Here is a 17,927-nt window from a genome sequence, read left to right as displayed (position 1 = left end):
ACGGTCCTCGATAAGAAGTCTAAAGTCTAAATGCACTGTTAAAAACTAGAAATAGTGGCATGACTGACCAGTGTGCAATAATTGTGCCATATGATACGACCACTTCTCAACACACTCATGAGCACCAGCAGCATTACTGCCTCTCCCATCAGGGAGATAATGTAATGTTGCAATGACAGGGTGTGTGTGTGTGTGTGTGTGTGTGTGTGTGTGTGTGTGTGTAGATGTATGTTGCCTTGAGACTATGTCCTTTCTTAAGTGGGTCCATTAGGTTTGTGGTCAATTAATGGTAACCTAATACAAAACATTGGACGTGTGCTCTGGATGTTCAGACCATCACACAAGTTTTCAGGCCGCACGTTGACTGTAATGTTAATCGCAAAAGACAAAAGCATCCATGTGATGGACGGAGATACCGGAAAAAAAACGATAAATCTATGAACACGAGACGCTATTTGTCAAATTGCAGATACGGAAAAACATGATGAGTGAGATGGATGAATTTCTTTGTGAAAGGGGAAACCCTAGTGAATGTGATCATCATGCCAAAGGAAGGGATCTATGTAAACACATTCACACATTAAGAACATGCCAGAACACTAACACCCCGGGATCACATGACCACGACTTCATACGTGAACGCACCACACGGAAGAAGACCCACACGTTCACCCTCAGTCAGTACTGGTGCAGTGTCACTTGAATGTACAGTTACGACTTTGAGGATGTTAAATGTGTAGATGTTTACGTTCCCCAGAGGATGAATCTTAAGCTGCTTTCAGACATACACTGAAGTCCACCCTTCATGTATGTGAGAATGCAAATGTTGGCAAAAGTTGCAGAAATATTCCTGCTGTTGAACGGGTCAGACCCAGACAATCTCCCGCTGCGTTCTTTACATGTGAAGGGCAAACTCCAGAACATTTCCAGACCCAATTTTTCATATCTGTCAGTTTGCGTCTGAAAACCCCAGCAGACTTTGATCCATTGACATTTCCAGTGGAAATGTATTCCTTTATCCTTTAGAATATCTCAACATATATAATTTAGTATTCGTGTGTATTTTCCAGAGTACTTAGATGATAAATCCTTACGACTTTGATCCTCTGAGCTGACTCCTGGTGCCATCACAAGGTTGACATCTGTCGTTTGAGAGAAATGTTGTGCCCTGTAATTTGATATTATTGCCCCTTTCAGGAATAATCACTTTTCCCAGCTACAGCCATGTTGTTGACAGGATGCTTAAAAATAAGACAATTATGCAGAATCGATTCGAATGACTCCATGGAAAAGGAATTGATGTTAAAAATGGCAAATTGACGAGAAGCCGTGAGGGGGCTTCCTCAGGACGTCCAGTCAGTGTTACTGCAGCGGTAGGAACAGGAAGAGCACCTTATGGTCATGACCAACACTGTCAGAGTGGAAGTGAACCACACGAGGAATATCTGGCTCTTAAAAACCGCTGTCTTCAACCACAAGGCTTTTTACAAACTGCCGTGTATCTAGGCCTTCGCCTCCTGTCCGAAAAAACCACTGTCTCTCCAACATTCACCAATGTCGCCATCTAACCTCCCCTGATAACACACTCTCCGACCACGCTGCCTGGTTAAAGGGGCCTGATGCACACCACCACAGTGAACAGGGATCCCATGGGGATTTTCAGTCAGACTACAGTAAGAGCTTGAGCCCTTCTTCTGCCAGGTAACTGGCTTGATGTGGTGTCATATTACAGTTTTATGTATAAATGAGTTCTTGTGAAGTGAGTTTCGAAAAATATGGAGATTGGTTAAAAACGCAACACTGCAAACCCACAGGGTGGACGAGCAGTGAAATGAGAGGTGTTAATAAGAAGCACCATTCAAGTATTGCAGTCTAGACAGTGTGAGAATGAGGCAGCACGCACAACTGCAGGACCCTGAACACTGAAGCAGCTCAACGGAGCACAGCCTTTTGTCTGCTGCTACATGTTAAAATGTCTGCTTTGTTCTTAAGGTCTGAGACAGGCGGACATGGACACGGACACACACACACACACACCCCCGGACCCCGAGAGAGTGAGAGTTAGGTCAAACCTCAGTCGTTTGCCAAGTTGAGCCACTTCATCACTGACCAACCTAAAATCAGAACTCAACTTCAACAGCTACGGCGAGAGGGGATTGTAAGATACCATACGGAAAAAGTACTTTTGCACAATCGGCCTTTTCTTACCGAGCAGCACATACATGGAACATCACACAAATAAATGAGAACATCACAACTGTAAACTCCTCCTCCAATTCTAAAAAACAATGGTTATTGGACAATCAGACATCTCACTAATTGTTGTCACTGTTTTTTTTTTCCTTCCATTATTTTGCTTGATACAACAGTGTCTATTGTTTTCATGTCATATAGTTATGTCATTGATTTATTAATCATGAATGCCAAGAGAAGGCATGTATACACTTGTGTTTTTATGAGTCTATGTGTCGTTTGTATAAATGTAACCATCACCCTGCGCGGGACTGCAGATGAAAACTAAACTAAATCTGGCACATGTACATGTTGGAAACAAGAACACATGTTAATGTGCAGTGTGCCTTTTAAATAAACATTTAAAAACAGAGTAGGGCTGCACAACAAGTTCTGAATCTAAAAAAAATTATATTACACTGTGGGACTGTTGGCAGGAATTAGCACACATGCCATTAACACTCATATACTCTATGTCCAAACTGAGCAAACATTGGTGACATGGCCTGTGTAGGTCGACCCCGAAAGGCAGATCTTTAACTAAACACCCACCAGCAGGTACCATTAAAAAAAAAAAAAACTTTATAAATATAAAAGAAATTGAAAGCTGCTGGTGTCCAACATTACCTCATCAGGATTATGAAAACAGTGTACATAAAACCATCAAAGAGTATTTATTAAAAATTGTTCATTTATTTATTTCAACCTGAAAAGATGACATGGGAAAACGAAAAAAATTAAAAAACCAACAACACTCCGCTGCAGTTTTTAGATTCTCTACATAAGAAGAAAAGAATTGTTTGGCATCAGCTCCTCTCTGCCTGAACCACAACTAATGAGTTCTACACACCTCAGTGCTATAGATCTACAACAACCATCTTCATGAGGCGATATGAAATAAACCTTCACAAATGTTTTTTGGGGAAAACAAATGGTACACCAGTATACCAAAGTTTGACTGAGCCATCAGTGGGAAAACCTGCTCAAATATCCCATGAGCTTTCGGAGCCCGTCACAACTTGAGCTGTAAACTAAAAGCCAAAAATATGTAGAAAACAGAAGATACAACTCCAGTCTGCCGATGTGTCCGTCTGTCAAGTCTGTTTGTGTGATATCAACATGACAAGTAGAAACACTTGGTCCTTGGTTTGTGTGTGTTTGTACGATGGGTGAGAGTGTGTGTGTTTAGTCGGACTCTTCCTCCGAGCTAGCGGGAGTGGACACAGCCTCTTCCTCCTCTTCATCCGATTCCTAGTAAAAAAACAAACACGGAGAGAAGGATTAATTCCATTTGTGTAGGATTACATGCTTCAAGATGATAAATATTAATCCTTCTTTAATCGGAGATGACGTTTAAGATGTGGATGATAGTGAGATCTTATAGGAAGCTAACATCATAGTCTGATTAAATAGGGAAATCTTAGGTTTCACAACCTTTTTTCAGTGTAAATAAGGGAAACAATCAATGAGCCGTCAGGGAGTTCTTTGCCTCTAAATCATCGGTTACATTTGGGAAACATTCGTTCAACATTTATTCACTTGTAGAACTACATTTGTTAAAATGTTACAAAAAGAAAAGCACCTTTATTCATAAAACATTTCAACTGGAAAAGTAAAGAAAGTAAAATGCCGACAAACTGAGCAGATTAGAGATCTGCATCATATCTGTGTGATGAGAAGCAGGAAATGACAAAGCATTAATGTGCTTCCCTTCCATACCAACATTCTTCTAGCACTCTATGCTCAAAGGCGTGTACACAACAATGGACTGAATCAAATTGATGGGGTCAGGGGGCAAGAATTAGTTCTGTAAAGATGTTCTGAGAAAATGTGTCTCACAGCAACGGGACAGATTTAAAGTGTGGTCTAGAATTACACTTTCCCGCCTCGGACTTTCAGACTGAGGAATAAAAATGAAGACAAGAGTTGGTTTCTACACATTAGCTCTTGTTGGCATTCTCTTTTCCTCTCATTCTTACCTGCGACTTCTCTACATCTCTTTTTTTCTGTGGTCGTGGTCTTAGTTCCTCTCTGCTGTTCTCTGCAGCTGTGGCTCAGACTCGCAGTTTCAGTGCTATTCTTATTCTCACCTTTATTTCAGAGATGTATATTTTTTTACCTTCTTGGACTTGGACCTCTTGGACTTCTTGCTCTTGCTCTTGTGGTCGGAGTCCGATGAACTCTCGCTGGTCGGGATGAACTCGCGGCTCTTGAAGCTGTCGTTGGCTCCTCCTCCTCCTCCTCCTCCCCGCTCCTTGTCCTTGTCTCCACCGGCGGGCTTCCTCTTCTTCTCGTCTTTTTTACCTGCAGATTTTTTACTCTCCCTAATGGAGTGAAGGTGAAACATTGACATATGTTGAAAGGCTCTTTGTGTAAAGAGACAAAGAGAAAAAAAGAACTTGTGTTGTGACCCTCACTTCTTGGAACTAGAGGTTGATCCGCCACCACTCTCTTTGTACTCTTTCTTTGCTATGTCGTACTGCCTCTTGGCCTCTCCAGCCTTTGTATCCCACTCCTGAATGAAACAGATAACAACAGAGGAATGAATTGGAAGATTAAGTAAAAAACACAAAACAACCTGCATCACTAGTTTGTCAGGGTTTGTCGAAGCACGTTGCTCGTTCAAATGTAATTGAACTATCAAATCTTCACGGAAGCTCCCATTTAAAACTGAATGCCATTGCCGTTGAGTGTTGGCTCCTTTCTGACTTTTGGGTGACTAGACAAACACATCCATAGAATTCATCTGGTTTCAAAAGCCCTACCAGGTCGGGAGTGGTAAATTAGGCTAAATTGGTAGAGTAGCACTGACTGCGTGGAAGAAAGCAGTAAAATCGCCAAAGTACAGTTTGATTTATAAATGTAAAAAAATAGATAATTGTCTAGTGCAAATCTATCGAAATTGAAATGATCACACCTACAAGCCATTCTCTTGGACCACAATAGTCCCATACTGTTACGCTCACTGGGACTCACCCTGAATTAATAAATTAAAGTCTTCCCGCCCGCGTCCTCACCTCCTTCTCGTCTTTTCCCAGTTGCCTCCACATCTCTCCAGCCTTCTTGGAGATCTCAGTGATGGAGATGCCTGGATTCTCTGACTTGATTCGTTCACGACTGGAGTTCAGCCAAAGCATGTAGGCACTCATCGGCCTCTTGGGGCCGCCCGTGTCTTTCTGCTTCTTCTATTCAGGGTCAAGAAAGGAAGGAATTCAGGGGGTATTGTGTAGTTATTCAGGTTTTATTTTACTGGACAACAGTTTGCAATAATATGGGCATCCATCTAGAAAAAAACTTCTTCCTGAATCTTGTGTTTCAGTCGCGAACACAGATATTTGTCTCATGTGTTCTCGCCGCCCTCTCACCTCTTTGCGTGGTTTCCTTTCTTTTTTCTCCTTCACCACTTTAGGTTTCTTGACCGGTTTCTTCTTCTTCGCACCGTCATCTTCGCTGTCGTCCCCGTCTTCGCTGCTGTCACTTGCAGAGGCATTGCTATCGTACCTGATTGAAAGTAGGAGAAACACAACAAGAAATGGGAAAGTTCAGAGAGGTGAACGGCGCCAGGTTGACAGGAAAAAAAGCTAGTAGTAAAGTGAACTTTAGGCATTTTATTCCTACAGAAAAGAAGAACATAATAAACACACACCAAATTTGTAGAAAAAAGTCACTTACTCTTCTGCAATGTCATCATCTTCTTCTCCAGGGTTAAACGACTCATCTAGAGAGTGGAACAAGACAGAAAAGCAAACGATCAAACTAATCTTCTCAAGTTAACACGTATTCCTGTTACCTCCGTCATAATGAGACAGTGACTCACCACTTCCACCGTCTGATTCGTCGCTGTCGTTACCCTCTTCTCTGATTTTGCCTTCAGCCTTCATCCTCTCCAGGTAGGCATCGTGCTGGTCTTCGTCTGAGTCGCTGTACTCATCAATTTTACCCTTCATGCCCTGAAAGTAAACTGCATGGTCAAAAAAAAACAAAAAACGAGAACACCACCCACCGAGGAGTGTTGCTTGAACCCTGCCAACATTTCATCCACCCAAGGGTTGACAGTGGGTTTAGAACTCAACCTCCCGCATGACACGGGCGAACATGACATGCAGGTTGCCCAAAAACCACAACACATCCAGACTTACAAAAGCTGTAAATGAGTATAAATTCATACTGTTATACTGTACTTTTATATGCAACTTGTGTTGCATTTTAAGCGATTCAATTATCAAAAATTCAATGCATTGATGAAAATACATTGATGTTTTGAAGCAATTTTGACTGTACATTTCATAGTGAAAGACCTACAACCCTTTACAACAGTAGAGTCCAACAGTCTGTTTGTTTATACTGAGTTGTGTTACTTTTTTCCTCTGACAGGCTTTATGTTAGTCCCATCAATCAACACACAACATCGACTTTATATTCATTATAGCGCTGTTCAGCGTTCACCAATATATTGTGTACAGTATGAGAAACAAAACATTTGTCCATTTCTTTCTATTCACATTTTGTAAATTTCTTACAACTAAAAAGGAAACATAACCGATTAGAGTACTGTTGAAAGTACCGGACCCATAAGTGTACTGGCTCACGCTTCACCTCCGCTGCTACAACTCCATCCTCGGGGAAACACTACTGTCCCTAACTGACTTTTTAACGTTGAAATGCAATTAACTGTCATTTCATTATTGATTAATCATTTCCCTTATAGAATGTCAGAAAACAGGAGAAAGATGGCAATCACGGCTTCACAGAGCCAATGTTACATTTAACGCTTTTGAATTGTGTGATACTATAGTGATGAAAACACACAAAAATCCCCACATTGGAGGGTCTGGATACCACAAATCTGTCTAACTTGACCGAAATATTAATTAATTATCAAAATTGTACTTGATCATATTTCTGTTCCAACACCCACATGGGATCTGGCAGGGCTGCAACATTTTTAAGGTTAGGAAAGCAGAAATTAATTAAATGAATTGTCATTCATGACTTTTCTCCAATTTTTGCTTTGTTCTTGTGAAGTGCGTGTTTGTGTATTTTGTGGGGTGGGGGCTGTCAAATGTAGACACCAGTCTTTGGCTTTATTTCAAAAATCATGAACTAAAATGTTTTTAATTTAAAAAATAAAAACGTTGGTGGTTAATTCCATTTGTGACTATTCTTTTTTGAATTTGAGTTAATTTCTTTATCCTACAAACTGTCCATATCCTAATTTTTCATCTGCTCAGTGTAACATCTTTCCCTTTAGCAAATTACCATTGATGAAACATTAAAGACTTTTTGAGTCTGACTATGTTGTATTGTCAGACCAAAACCAAAAACCAAACTATTTTCTTCTCATTTCCATCTCCATGCATCAGCATCTGTGTTGGTCAAGACAGACGACAAGTCAACAGCAGGTCTTATTAAAACTCCAACAGGAAATGGAGAATGGGCCCATTCATTTTCATTGACCTGCTCTGCTGACCCTGTCACCATGGCAACAGATGGCCTTTGTTACAAGCTAAAGCGAGTCGGTGCTTCGGCCGCGTTGTCAGACAGACGGGGACTTGTGTATGTCGGACGACGGCATTATGGGTAATGCGATCAGCATTGCCCATGTGAGGCAGCAGTCGGACGACAGCTGCATGAAAAGTGTTAAAGCACACCAGAAGCCCTGGGGCCACACATTAGTCAGCACGATGCAAACACACGAGCAGACCAGCGCACACGCGCAATTATCAGTCACACACTCCTTCACCCCCACGTCCCATGATTAGTCTTAAATCACCCGAGATTTGTCAGGTTCTCCACCAGTCAGTTTAAGATCATTGGACACTGATCCCAGGAATACAAACACACATCAGCAGAACGCCATGCAAGCAGAAATAACTCCACACCGATAAAAATCAAAGTGCCTAATCCACACGTGACGCCCATGACCATACCCACCTTCTTCTACAAGGGTACACGGACAGACACACAGGAGAAGGGCAACAAGCATCAATATCTCGGACGGAACAAGTCTCACAAACAGGTGTGATATCTTTGCAATACAAAACAGGAGAAATTTAAATAATTGACAAGTGTTTTTACCTCTTTGAACCCTCTGTTCTTGATGTTGAGCTTCTTGGCGTTAACAAAGTCAAACAGTTTGCCGTATTCTTCTCTAAAGGAAAGAAGACAGAGGGTATTTTTGGTTGAATTTCGCTGAAAAAGTTCTGGGGTGGATGATATGATCTGCATCGCAATGAAACATTTATCTCAAAGCCATTTTACGCATATTTACATTCAGTCAGTACATGACAGTTTTGATTTCATGCTTGAGGTAATGGCTGTAGAGTCCAGACTGCCAGAAACCAGAGTGGATTCTGCTCAAGTAAACAAGTACGTACAATGTATACAGAATGGGAAGGTGTAGAAAACCACCTTCAACCTGAATCACAAAGCAGGATCTTGTTGTTTTACCTTTATTTACCATTTATTATGATAGATCAAAGGAATTGCAATCCTGTGCCTCACCTCTCGATGCTGCTGAAGGTGTACTGGTTTCCTTGCTTGGTCTCAATCTCAAAGTCGAAGGAACGTGTGGTGGTGGTTCCTCGGGCGAAGTTCACACAGGAGATCTCCTCGAAGCGCAGGTGCACAGGCGGCTTGTGAACATAGATGAAGCCCCTCTCCAGAGGGTAGAGGAGGCCCGAGGACGCCTTGTAGGAGCAGGTGATACACTGAGCCCCAGAGTGACTGTGGAAGAAGGAAGCGTGTTAATGGCATTTTCTTGAGCTAAAGTGTAAACATTTTTTTAATTTTTTTTATATATAGGGGCCTACCCCTGGAAGTTCCCAGGCACGGTGATCTTGCGGTTGACCAGAGCCTTCATCACCCTGCTGACCATCTCGTACAGGGACCCCGACATATTCTTACTGAGTTTGCCCTCAAAGCGACGCTCCACATCCTCCCTGGTAGCAACACAGAAGAAAGGACAGGTTTACAATGCAGTTCTCTGGTATTTGTGAGGAACAATGTAAAAGAACAAAATCAGTAACTTGTGCCTCTGCAAAAGACATTAAATGTTCTCCTCCAGAGCTTTGCCTCCCCCTGGTGGACACATGGGTTACAAAAAAAGTGTGCACCGAGTAGCTTGTGCTCTTCTAACATTGTGTTAGCATAAGTGAGGTCTTGTATTATCAATGTAACAGGCCTCTTCTACAAACTCTCCAGGAACTGGCCTGGAAAGGTAATTTTTCTGTCTCACTATTACTATACTTACTCGCTCATGTTGAGGGTGAGGGTGATGTTCTCTTCCTTGGAGAAGAGCAGGATAAGGAAGTGATAACGTGTCTGACCCTGCTTGATGGGAGGATCCAAACTGATCTATGAAGACAACACAAACACACAAAAAGGGTTGAAAAGAGTGGGAGAAGAAGAGAGAGAGTAAAGGGACTGTTGCACTCACTGGGAGTCACTCTGAAGGAGAAAACACGGACGAAAAAAACATCCACTCACCACAAAGAACATCTGCCTCTGGTCCTTGTGTGGCAGCAGGAAGAGACGAAGGACAGTGGTGTAGGGAATCTTGTAGTCAAAGGTCTTACCGTGGAGGTGAAGGAACGTTGGGTAGATACGAATGTCATACCTGAAGGAGAAAAGAGATATACGATTTTTCCTAACTAAGGTGAATGGTGCAAACAACTGCGCTGTGGCAGAGAGAATTGAACACGACCACCATCATGTTTGGACTTACTAGTGTTTAATTTATGAAAGTGCAAGGAGCAAAAAATTATCCATCAAGTGATTATGTCATTTCAGAGTTAGTTTTCAATTAGCGTGATAACAAACATGAGGGGAATCTTTGAGTGACTGAGTTTTATGTTCATCTCCTACCTTCCTCTGGGCGTAAGACACTGCAGCTCTTTGAAGATACACACAGCGTCTCCTGTGGCCTGGATCACGTCAGCCTTAGTCAACACATTCTCAGCAAACGCCTGTGGGAAAACACACACAAACTTTAAACATTAGTAAAAAAAAATAAAACCCCAGAGATTTGCACTTTATGGAGACAGAACTTAAGTCATAAAAAGGAAGTAGAAAATGTTTTGCTCACTTCAACAGGGTCTTGTCGTTCATCAGTCTGGCTGGGAGGGACGTAGAATCGGACCTCCATGAGGGACACCTCTGTGTCGTCATTCTGGTGGAACTCCAGAGTGACTTCATTCTTCCCCGTGGCACACTGGGAGACGTTGGACAGTGGGATCTCGAACGCAGCATTATCGTTTACATCGAATGATAACAGTGGCCCTGTGGTGGTAGAGGGGAGGGAGAAATGTCAGAGGCAGCTTGATTTCGACTTTTACAATGTTTTTGCAGTATGTAAAAAGAAACATCATCCTACAAATCTGTTCTTTTGAAAGGCAGAATTAATACAAGTTCAATCACTGAGAACAAACTGATGTTAATACGTTGTCTGTTGATTCTCATCCTGCTTCTCATATTTGGTACAAAACACACATTAAATCTGTGACCATCTACTGATGTTAATTTAATTGCATGTATTTTTACCGGAGAACTTGGCTGTTCCCCAGTTCCAGCCCTTCACACACATGTCCTTCTCCGTCAGCTCCAACTTGTAGTTAGCCTTGAAAAACTCAGAGATCCTCTCAAAGTCCTGGTGGAGAAGTGATGGAAGAGAAGAGGGAAGGAAACGGAAAATGAAAAAGAGCAAAGCGCAGAGTAATTAAAGCGCACTGGCACCGCGTGGGTCGAAGCTTATCAAAACACCCTCCGAGGGTGAGGGGATTGGGGCTAATTAATCACAACGCAATTACATCCATGCTCGCTGCCGAGCCTCTTGGGAACACTGGAGGTGAATGTAATCCATCCGCCCTGTCCGTCCTCCTCCAGCCCTGACAATCAGCCTGTTTATTTATCCTGCAGGCTCGCTTACAACTGGAAAGGACTCACACTCGCACACAGTGACAAACACATGGTCAATCACACACACACACACACACACACACACACACACACACACACACACACACACACACACACACACACACACACACACACACACACACACACACACACACACACACACACACACACACACACACACACACACACACACACACACACACACACACACGTGGAAATGATTGCGGTGTGCAAGTGTGTGTGTGCAGGGTAGAGAATGAGACTCTGTGGGAAACATAGTTTATGCACCTGGATATTTGCCTATACATAAGGTTATTACAGCCAATTAGAGCCCAGAGAGTCTGTGTGTGTGTGTGTGTGCGCGCGTGTGCGTGCGTGTGAGAGAGAGTAAGTTCATCAGCATGTTTGTTAGCCAGGATTAAGGCATTGTTTAGACGGGAGAACGTGTTAGCAGATGTGTAAATGCATAAAATCAGACTTTGTGCAGGAGTGGTCTATAGGTGTTAATGCATGCCCGAGTGCGTGAGTGCGTGCGTGCATGCGTGTTAAAATCTTGGTGTCCTCCTCAGGCCAGGCCTGCTTGTGAGCGTTTCTCTACTTTAGGCAGGTTTGTTGGTGGTAAGTTTGGGGTTGTGCGACCTGACTGAAATCTCAAAAGTAATTGCATATCCAGATATCAATAAGTATAACCATATAGCACAATTTCTGTAGAACTGAATGCAGCAGCCGTCATGTCCTTCCATCTTTGGGATTATTTGCCGCACTTTGTGCCACAGGCAAGACTGGGATTTGTTTTGAGAACTTGACTACGTGCGTGGCTCTGTTTCATCGACTCTCTGTTTGACACGATTCTAGTTTCAGTGGTAATGAAGATTAGTGGTGTTTTTGAGTCTATTGTGGATCTATTTTCTGGTCCGTGTTGGACTTTTCACACCCAAACTCGGTGCGTATGTCAGAAGCAGCCCCTCTTTTAGGCACGAGCTCAGAGTTTTGCCTCAAATGTTTGGCATCACCACGTTTAATGTCCTCCATGTTGCTTTGTGTTTCCTAGCTGCATTTGTGCCATGTGGAAGAACACCGGGGTGTCCAAATCATGAAAAATATGGCTGTAAAAAGCAAACAATAAAGCTTAATAAGAAACTTCTTTTCCCATGATATATATCATCATATTGCACAGACCCCTAGCTTAGCTCATTAAACCATAATAAACAGAATCCCTCACTACCCACCACGGAGACACACACAAACACACTCTTACCCAACATGACCACAACTTGTATGTCTTCTATTACTACATTTTTCAACCCTGTTCTTCCAAAAAGATTAGTCGCCTCATATGAGAAAATGACACTTTGAGAAATATGCGCTCAAATATTAAATATTAAATAAAGCCAATGTATAAAATTTCATTCAAAACTTAAATAAAATATAATCGAAAGATGGTTAATTTATGATGTGAATCAGACTGTGAATCAGGTACTGAGGCAGTCTTCTATGGACAAGGTTATATTCATTCTATTTGAAAATAAGTGTCAGATTAACAATCTGAGAATTTACCATTTTTTTTTCATGAAAATTTTCTCAATTTGTTCAATGCAATCTCAGAAAAATGTGGATCATAACTTCATAAAGTCTAATGTGATGCACTGTCTAAAACAAAGATATCAAATCTTTAAACCAAAACAGAGAAAGACAGTAGATATATATATATATATTTTTCTCTTTATCAAAAGTGACTGAAACAATGGTTGTTGATTAATTTGTGATGCTCCATGTCAGAAACAGTTTGATCGGTGCAGAAATAGTTGAGGTTTGATACTCAGCCCTGTAAGTAAGATGCTCACTGGATGACGTCTTGCCAAATACAAATTACACCTGTGAGTGACATGAACGGACGACAATTACGCAACACTCGGACTGAGACACAGCAACTTGCTCATGGACACTGAGATAAATCAAAGCGTCTCCTCAGCTCGCCAGCAGCTGAACCTCCAGCCAACTCCTGATCACTGACACTGGCTGTGCGATAATAAACAATGACATCACTGCCTGCCCTCCGGGACGAGAGGATCCATCTCATCCCCCCCAAAAGTTTGCTGATTAACCCCAGGAGACACCGCCGCAGACTCCAGGTTATACCCTCTCCTCCATCCTAGTCTTTCACTTGTGCGCTGACGTTGCCCATACACTCAGAGCAGCGAGGGAAAGGGGTAAAAAAAGAAGAAAGGGTGATACAAACATGACCACAATTTTTTCTCCCTCGTCTGTCCTCTGAGCCAAATTGTTTCAATGGATTGATATAAACACTGACTCACATGAACCGATGATTACACTGTTTATGGAACACATATGCTAGTACTGGTTTTCCTCATTAATCCCATTAGGAGCTTTGGGGAGAAGAGCAGACTCATTCACATACTTTTGATAGCAACCCACATACGCACGCACACAAGTGTTGGCCTTTCCACAAGATGGAAGCGTTTTTCGCGGAAACGTCAGATGTGGGAGAGAAGCGGTACCCTTGCTTGTGTTGCAATCTCTGCCATAAACATAGCACTGAACAAAACAGCAGCATGTCAGTCTGTAATATTCCACTATTGCTCAGGCGGCGTCTAAGCCTTAAAAACTGTGTAACGACTTCTTTATTGCACAAACTAACACATTTTACAGAGCCTGCAGATCTCAGACTTGTGCGTGGAGAACAGACTTACCGTGTCCCTGAAGCCGTCATATTTGTAGACGTTTCCTGTGCTGGTGCCCAGTTTGATGCCGTGACCTAAACACACACGTCTCCATGTGGCCTGGTTGATGTCGCTAGCAGAGATGCTATCCACCTTCCCCGTCTTGCTGTTTTTGTAAACCACGCTTTGCTTGCTGAAACGCAGCCGCCCGTCGTTCTGCAGCAGCCGAGGGAAGAGACGCAAACAGAGACCCGACTTGAGTTAACATGTTAGGATTTAAAGCTCAAAGTTAAAAATTTTAATTTATCAAATGTTAACTTTTTCTGGTTTTCTTGGTCTTCTATGATACTAAAAGAAGAAAATGTGGTTGTCATTTACGTCCTTCCTGATATTTTCAAGTCAATTAAAGAAAATATTCTGGAGATTATTTTATGATGAAAATCACTTTGGTTGCTGCCATAGTTCGTAGGGATTATTTCTTGACAATAACGAATTCCCTCATGCCAGATAGTAATACACAAACAAATATTGTTCTAATCAAATCAATTGGTGCTTTTCATATCAATACTTTTGTTTCAAGTCTCAGTGAACTCTAAGCAGCTTACATTTTTCAGTCTCATGCCTAATACTCTGTAGTCACATGGTCTTTTTTTAAATGAACAACATTGTGTTTTTATTTTCACTAGAGCTAAATCCACACATGAAACAAAGAAAAAAAAAACAACAACTATTGCTGGGTTGGTATCATGGCTTTTTAAAGCATTGGAGTGGATCAGTATTGATCTGCCTGATACAAAGTCGTGTCCCGATATAAGTATTAATAGGGTAGAAAAAACCATGAACAACATTTTGCGTTTTATATTTACCAAAATGATTAAGTGGTAAATAAAATATAGGTTTTCTGAATTAGCCTATTAATATCACATTCACCTGGTGAATTAAAACCACATTACATTTGGGGTATCAACAACCCCAACTTTTTAAAGTGGATATCAACCTGAGTATTGACACTACTATGATCTGCTTTCCAGTAGGGTTCCTCCCGCCCAACACATCAGTTCAGAGATCGTGTGGATGTGGATACTGACCCAAGAGCCTTTGACCTCCTGGTAGATCTCATTGAACTCCAGTGTGTCTCCCATCTCAGCTCCAGGCAATGACCGATGTTCTACGGACAGACACAAGAAAACGTATCAGACAGACCCCAAGCATCCAGAGGGCTTTTATAACGACTGGCACACTTATCTTTGGGTTTTTTAAACCGCATAGTCAGTTTAGGCATAATGAAGTTATGAAGTTATCGTGTATTCGTTTAGCAGGACTGTACATAACTTAAACACACTCAGGTGGGGGAAAGAAGATTTTTCAATCCACAGTCTGTTTACTTTCAAAAGACCAAATGATTTCTCTGCAGTGCTAATATTAAAGCAGACAGAACCTTAACATCACTGTTTAAGCACTCCACTTTTACAGCAGATGCATGCACCAACAAAAAACAACAACAGATAAACAGTGATGTTACAGTTTTACTTACAATTGTATTCTTTTCATACAGGAAGAAGACTGGCAGCTGCTTCCAAGTTTACTCGGTTAACTCAAGCACAGATAAATAAAAGACTTTTCATATCAACTTTAATTCTATCACAAACTGTTCTTTGCTCTTTTTCTGCTTCAATGATTCGCAGCATGACCAGTTAGATGAACTGTCAGTCTTTCGCACCTCTGGGGCCAAGAGACAGGAGTCAAGGGTTTGATGCAGCGCAAGTTCACTGGAATCAATCATCAAATCTGAGCTGACTTGTCAAACTGGTAACATTCACTGCTCTCCTCTGTTGGTTGAGCTCCTGATCACTTCCTGGCTCACACTTTTATTCTGCTGCAGAGAGACAGAAACCTGCCACCGTGAGATGCTGTACAAACTAAAACCACATTGTCCCTGTTTACTTCTGTTGTTTTTGAGTTGTTGACATTTCTGGGGGAATCTGTCGCTGTTTGTGAAAGGAACCGAGTCAGACCTGTGAGCTAGCTGAAAGTTACCGGTAGCAGTGAAACCGTTTTCACGTCACGGTTGAGGTGTAACACGAGCGTTTCGACCGTTATTTCCTCCTGACATGAACCAGTTAGCAGCGGTTGCCTCCAACCCGCCTTTAAAATGAACAGAAGCGGCGTATGCTAACGTCCATGCTGCGCCAGCAACAATAGCTATGCTAACTTGCGCTGCACGGGGTTAGCTTCTTTTGTAACACGGCGCTGCACCGAGTCCTTTAATTGCTACAGTGCAGAACGGCCCGGGCTTTGATCGCCGCCACATGAAGACAGAGCGTGCATCAAATCGAGCGCTCCAGCAGAGCTAGGCCGGTGTGAAGAACTCAAAGAGATGTTCACTGTTAATTTCCCAAACACAACCGCAGTTAGTCCGAATAAAGCACGCATGCGACACACACCCCAGCGTAACTTACAGTGTCACCAGAGGAGTTTGTAAATAAGACATTAATACGATTTGAAAACTTCATGTCTTACTGTGAATGTGATGAGCAGCTTCGCCTGTTTCCCGCGTGTAGCATCGGGAGCTAGCGCTACGTCACAGGAAAGAGTCCGGGGATGTTTGTATTTACTTCCGTTAAGGTGACGTTTTTATTTTTATTTTTTATTTTTTGTATTTTAGTCAGTAAAGCCTTAAATGGAAACAAAACACTTTCTGACGTGTTTGTATACAATGTGTTTGATATAATACCTGAAAACAACTTATGGCAGCTCGTGTTTGAAATAACAGAAAGTTGTGACTGAGCCTTCGTGGAGCAGGCTGCAGGAATCACTCATCACCACTGGGTGGCGCACAACACATCTAATCAAACAGCTCCAAATTACTATTCAATTCTTACGTCAGAAGAAGATGTCGTGTCTGTAGTATTTTAGAAATAATAATAGAAATGTAGCTATGGGCTGCATAATTTGTTTATCACTGTTTAAAAACTAAGTGGCCTTAATGTGGCTATAAAAATGCCCCCGATCAAATCAAACAGGACACTAACAAGTCCGGAATGTATCTGTTTGGTCCCATAGCCAACTCTCTGTACAGTGTGTATGGGTTGTTGCTTTTTATAGCCGGACATGGAATTTTCTGGATTTTAATTTGATTAAAAAATATATTCAAGCAGAATTAAATCTAAATAATGCCTTGAATTTTGACACAGTCTCATGGATTGAAGATGGGGGTTTAAATAGACCAGGGCGCATTTTAAAAGACCTGATCATGTCTGCAACTATTGTGCTTTATGGTGCATATTACGAGAGTATTTTTGATTGAATTTATTTCTCGGGCCCATCTGGCCTCCCACGAGTTGTTGTTCCAGCCTTGAGGAGATACTGACAGTAAATAAGTTACTATTCAGTCGGATATCACAGTGGTTATTGAGGAATTTTAACGGGGGGAGGGGGGGGGGGGGGGTAGCAATTACTTTTTTTCTTTTTTTAAAAACTCAAGTTGCATCCTGGATAAAAGACAGTGATGCGCTGCAACGGTGTGAGCTGCTGCTATGCTGAGTGACAGGCAGAGGTGAGAAGACGATCGCTCTAATCCCTCTGTCAATTAAAAACAAACTAAAACCTGCAGGAATGAAGGGAGAAGGAAGAGACGCCGTGGAGCAGGCAAACACTTGTCTTCATCCTCCCCCTTTCTGAGAAACAGACGCAGAGAAGAAGAGAGACAAAAAAAGACAGACGGATTATTTCCAATTTATGACGGGCCTCCACATTTATTGGCCTTAATATTATAATGCTATAACAATTATTGAAATCGCTTTTCAACAGTCAAATCAATCACGTCTTGATTTAAATCAATTTGACAACTTAAATGTTTCGCCTAGAGTTGCATGATATATCAAAGTTTATTTGTATGTCTGTATAAATTATTTTAAAATAACCTGGGGCCTTCTGTTATGTATAGAATATTATTTCTTTATTTCCATTTTTTATTGAAAGAAAGGCCCATGAATAACTAGGCTAAGTATTAAAGAGTAATAAAAAAAGAGAATTTTTTTTTTTTGAATTCCTCGTCTCCTGGACGATTTGCGGGTCGCAGGGTTCCCAGGTCGCCCT

The 17,927-nt window shown here is 41.8% G+C and overlaps 1 protein-coding gene across 5 annotated transcripts; it reads right to left on the bottom strand.

The window, feature by feature from the left end:
* Positions 1 to 2,905: 2,905 nt before the first annotated feature.
* Positions 2,906 to 16,474, bottom strand: ssrp1a (structure specific recognition protein 1a). 5 transcript variants are annotated; one of them, XM_035650260.2, is made up of 19 exons: positions 16,350 to 16,474; positions 14,918 to 14,997; positions 13,860 to 14,045; positions 10,774 to 10,879; positions 10,319 to 10,512; positions 10,099 to 10,199; positions 9,721 to 9,850; positions 9,485 to 9,588; positions 9,045 to 9,173; positions 8,737 to 8,958; positions 8,311 to 8,383; positions 8,167 to 8,172; positions 6,050 to 6,182; positions 5,905 to 5,950; positions 5,598 to 5,733; positions 5,250 to 5,417; positions 4,650 to 4,747; positions 4,352 to 4,556; positions 2,906 to 3,483 (listed from the first exon to the last, which is right to left on the bottom strand). In XM_035650260.2, the coding sequence occupies exons 2-19, from the start codon at positions 14,969 to 14,971 to the stop codon at positions 3,418 to 3,420; spliced, it is 2,157 nt and encodes a 718-aa protein (XP_035506153.1). In that variant the 5' UTR covers positions 14,972 to 14,997; positions 16,350 to 16,474; the 3' UTR covers positions 2,906 to 3,417. The 5 variants fall into 5 exon arrangements, with proteins under 5 accessions (XP_035506153.1, XP_035506157.1, XP_035506156.1 ...); XM_035650264.2 differs by lacking the exon at positions 16,350 to 16,474 and adding an exon at positions 15,867 to 15,990; XM_035650263.2 differs by lacking the exon at positions 16,350 to 16,474 and adding an exon at positions 15,550 to 15,708.
* Between the last annotated feature and the right edge of the window lie 1,453 nt (positions 16,475 to 17,927).

Source organism: Scophthalmus maximus, chromosome 9 (genome assembly GCF_022379125.1).
Source record: "Scophthalmus maximus strain ysfricsl-2021 chromosome 9, ASM2237912v1, whole genome shotgun sequence".
NCBI lineage: Eukaryota > Metazoa > Chordata > Actinopteri > Pleuronectiformes > Scophthalmidae > Scophthalmus > Scophthalmus maximus.
This window is presented reverse-complemented; position numbering and strand designations above follow the sequence as displayed.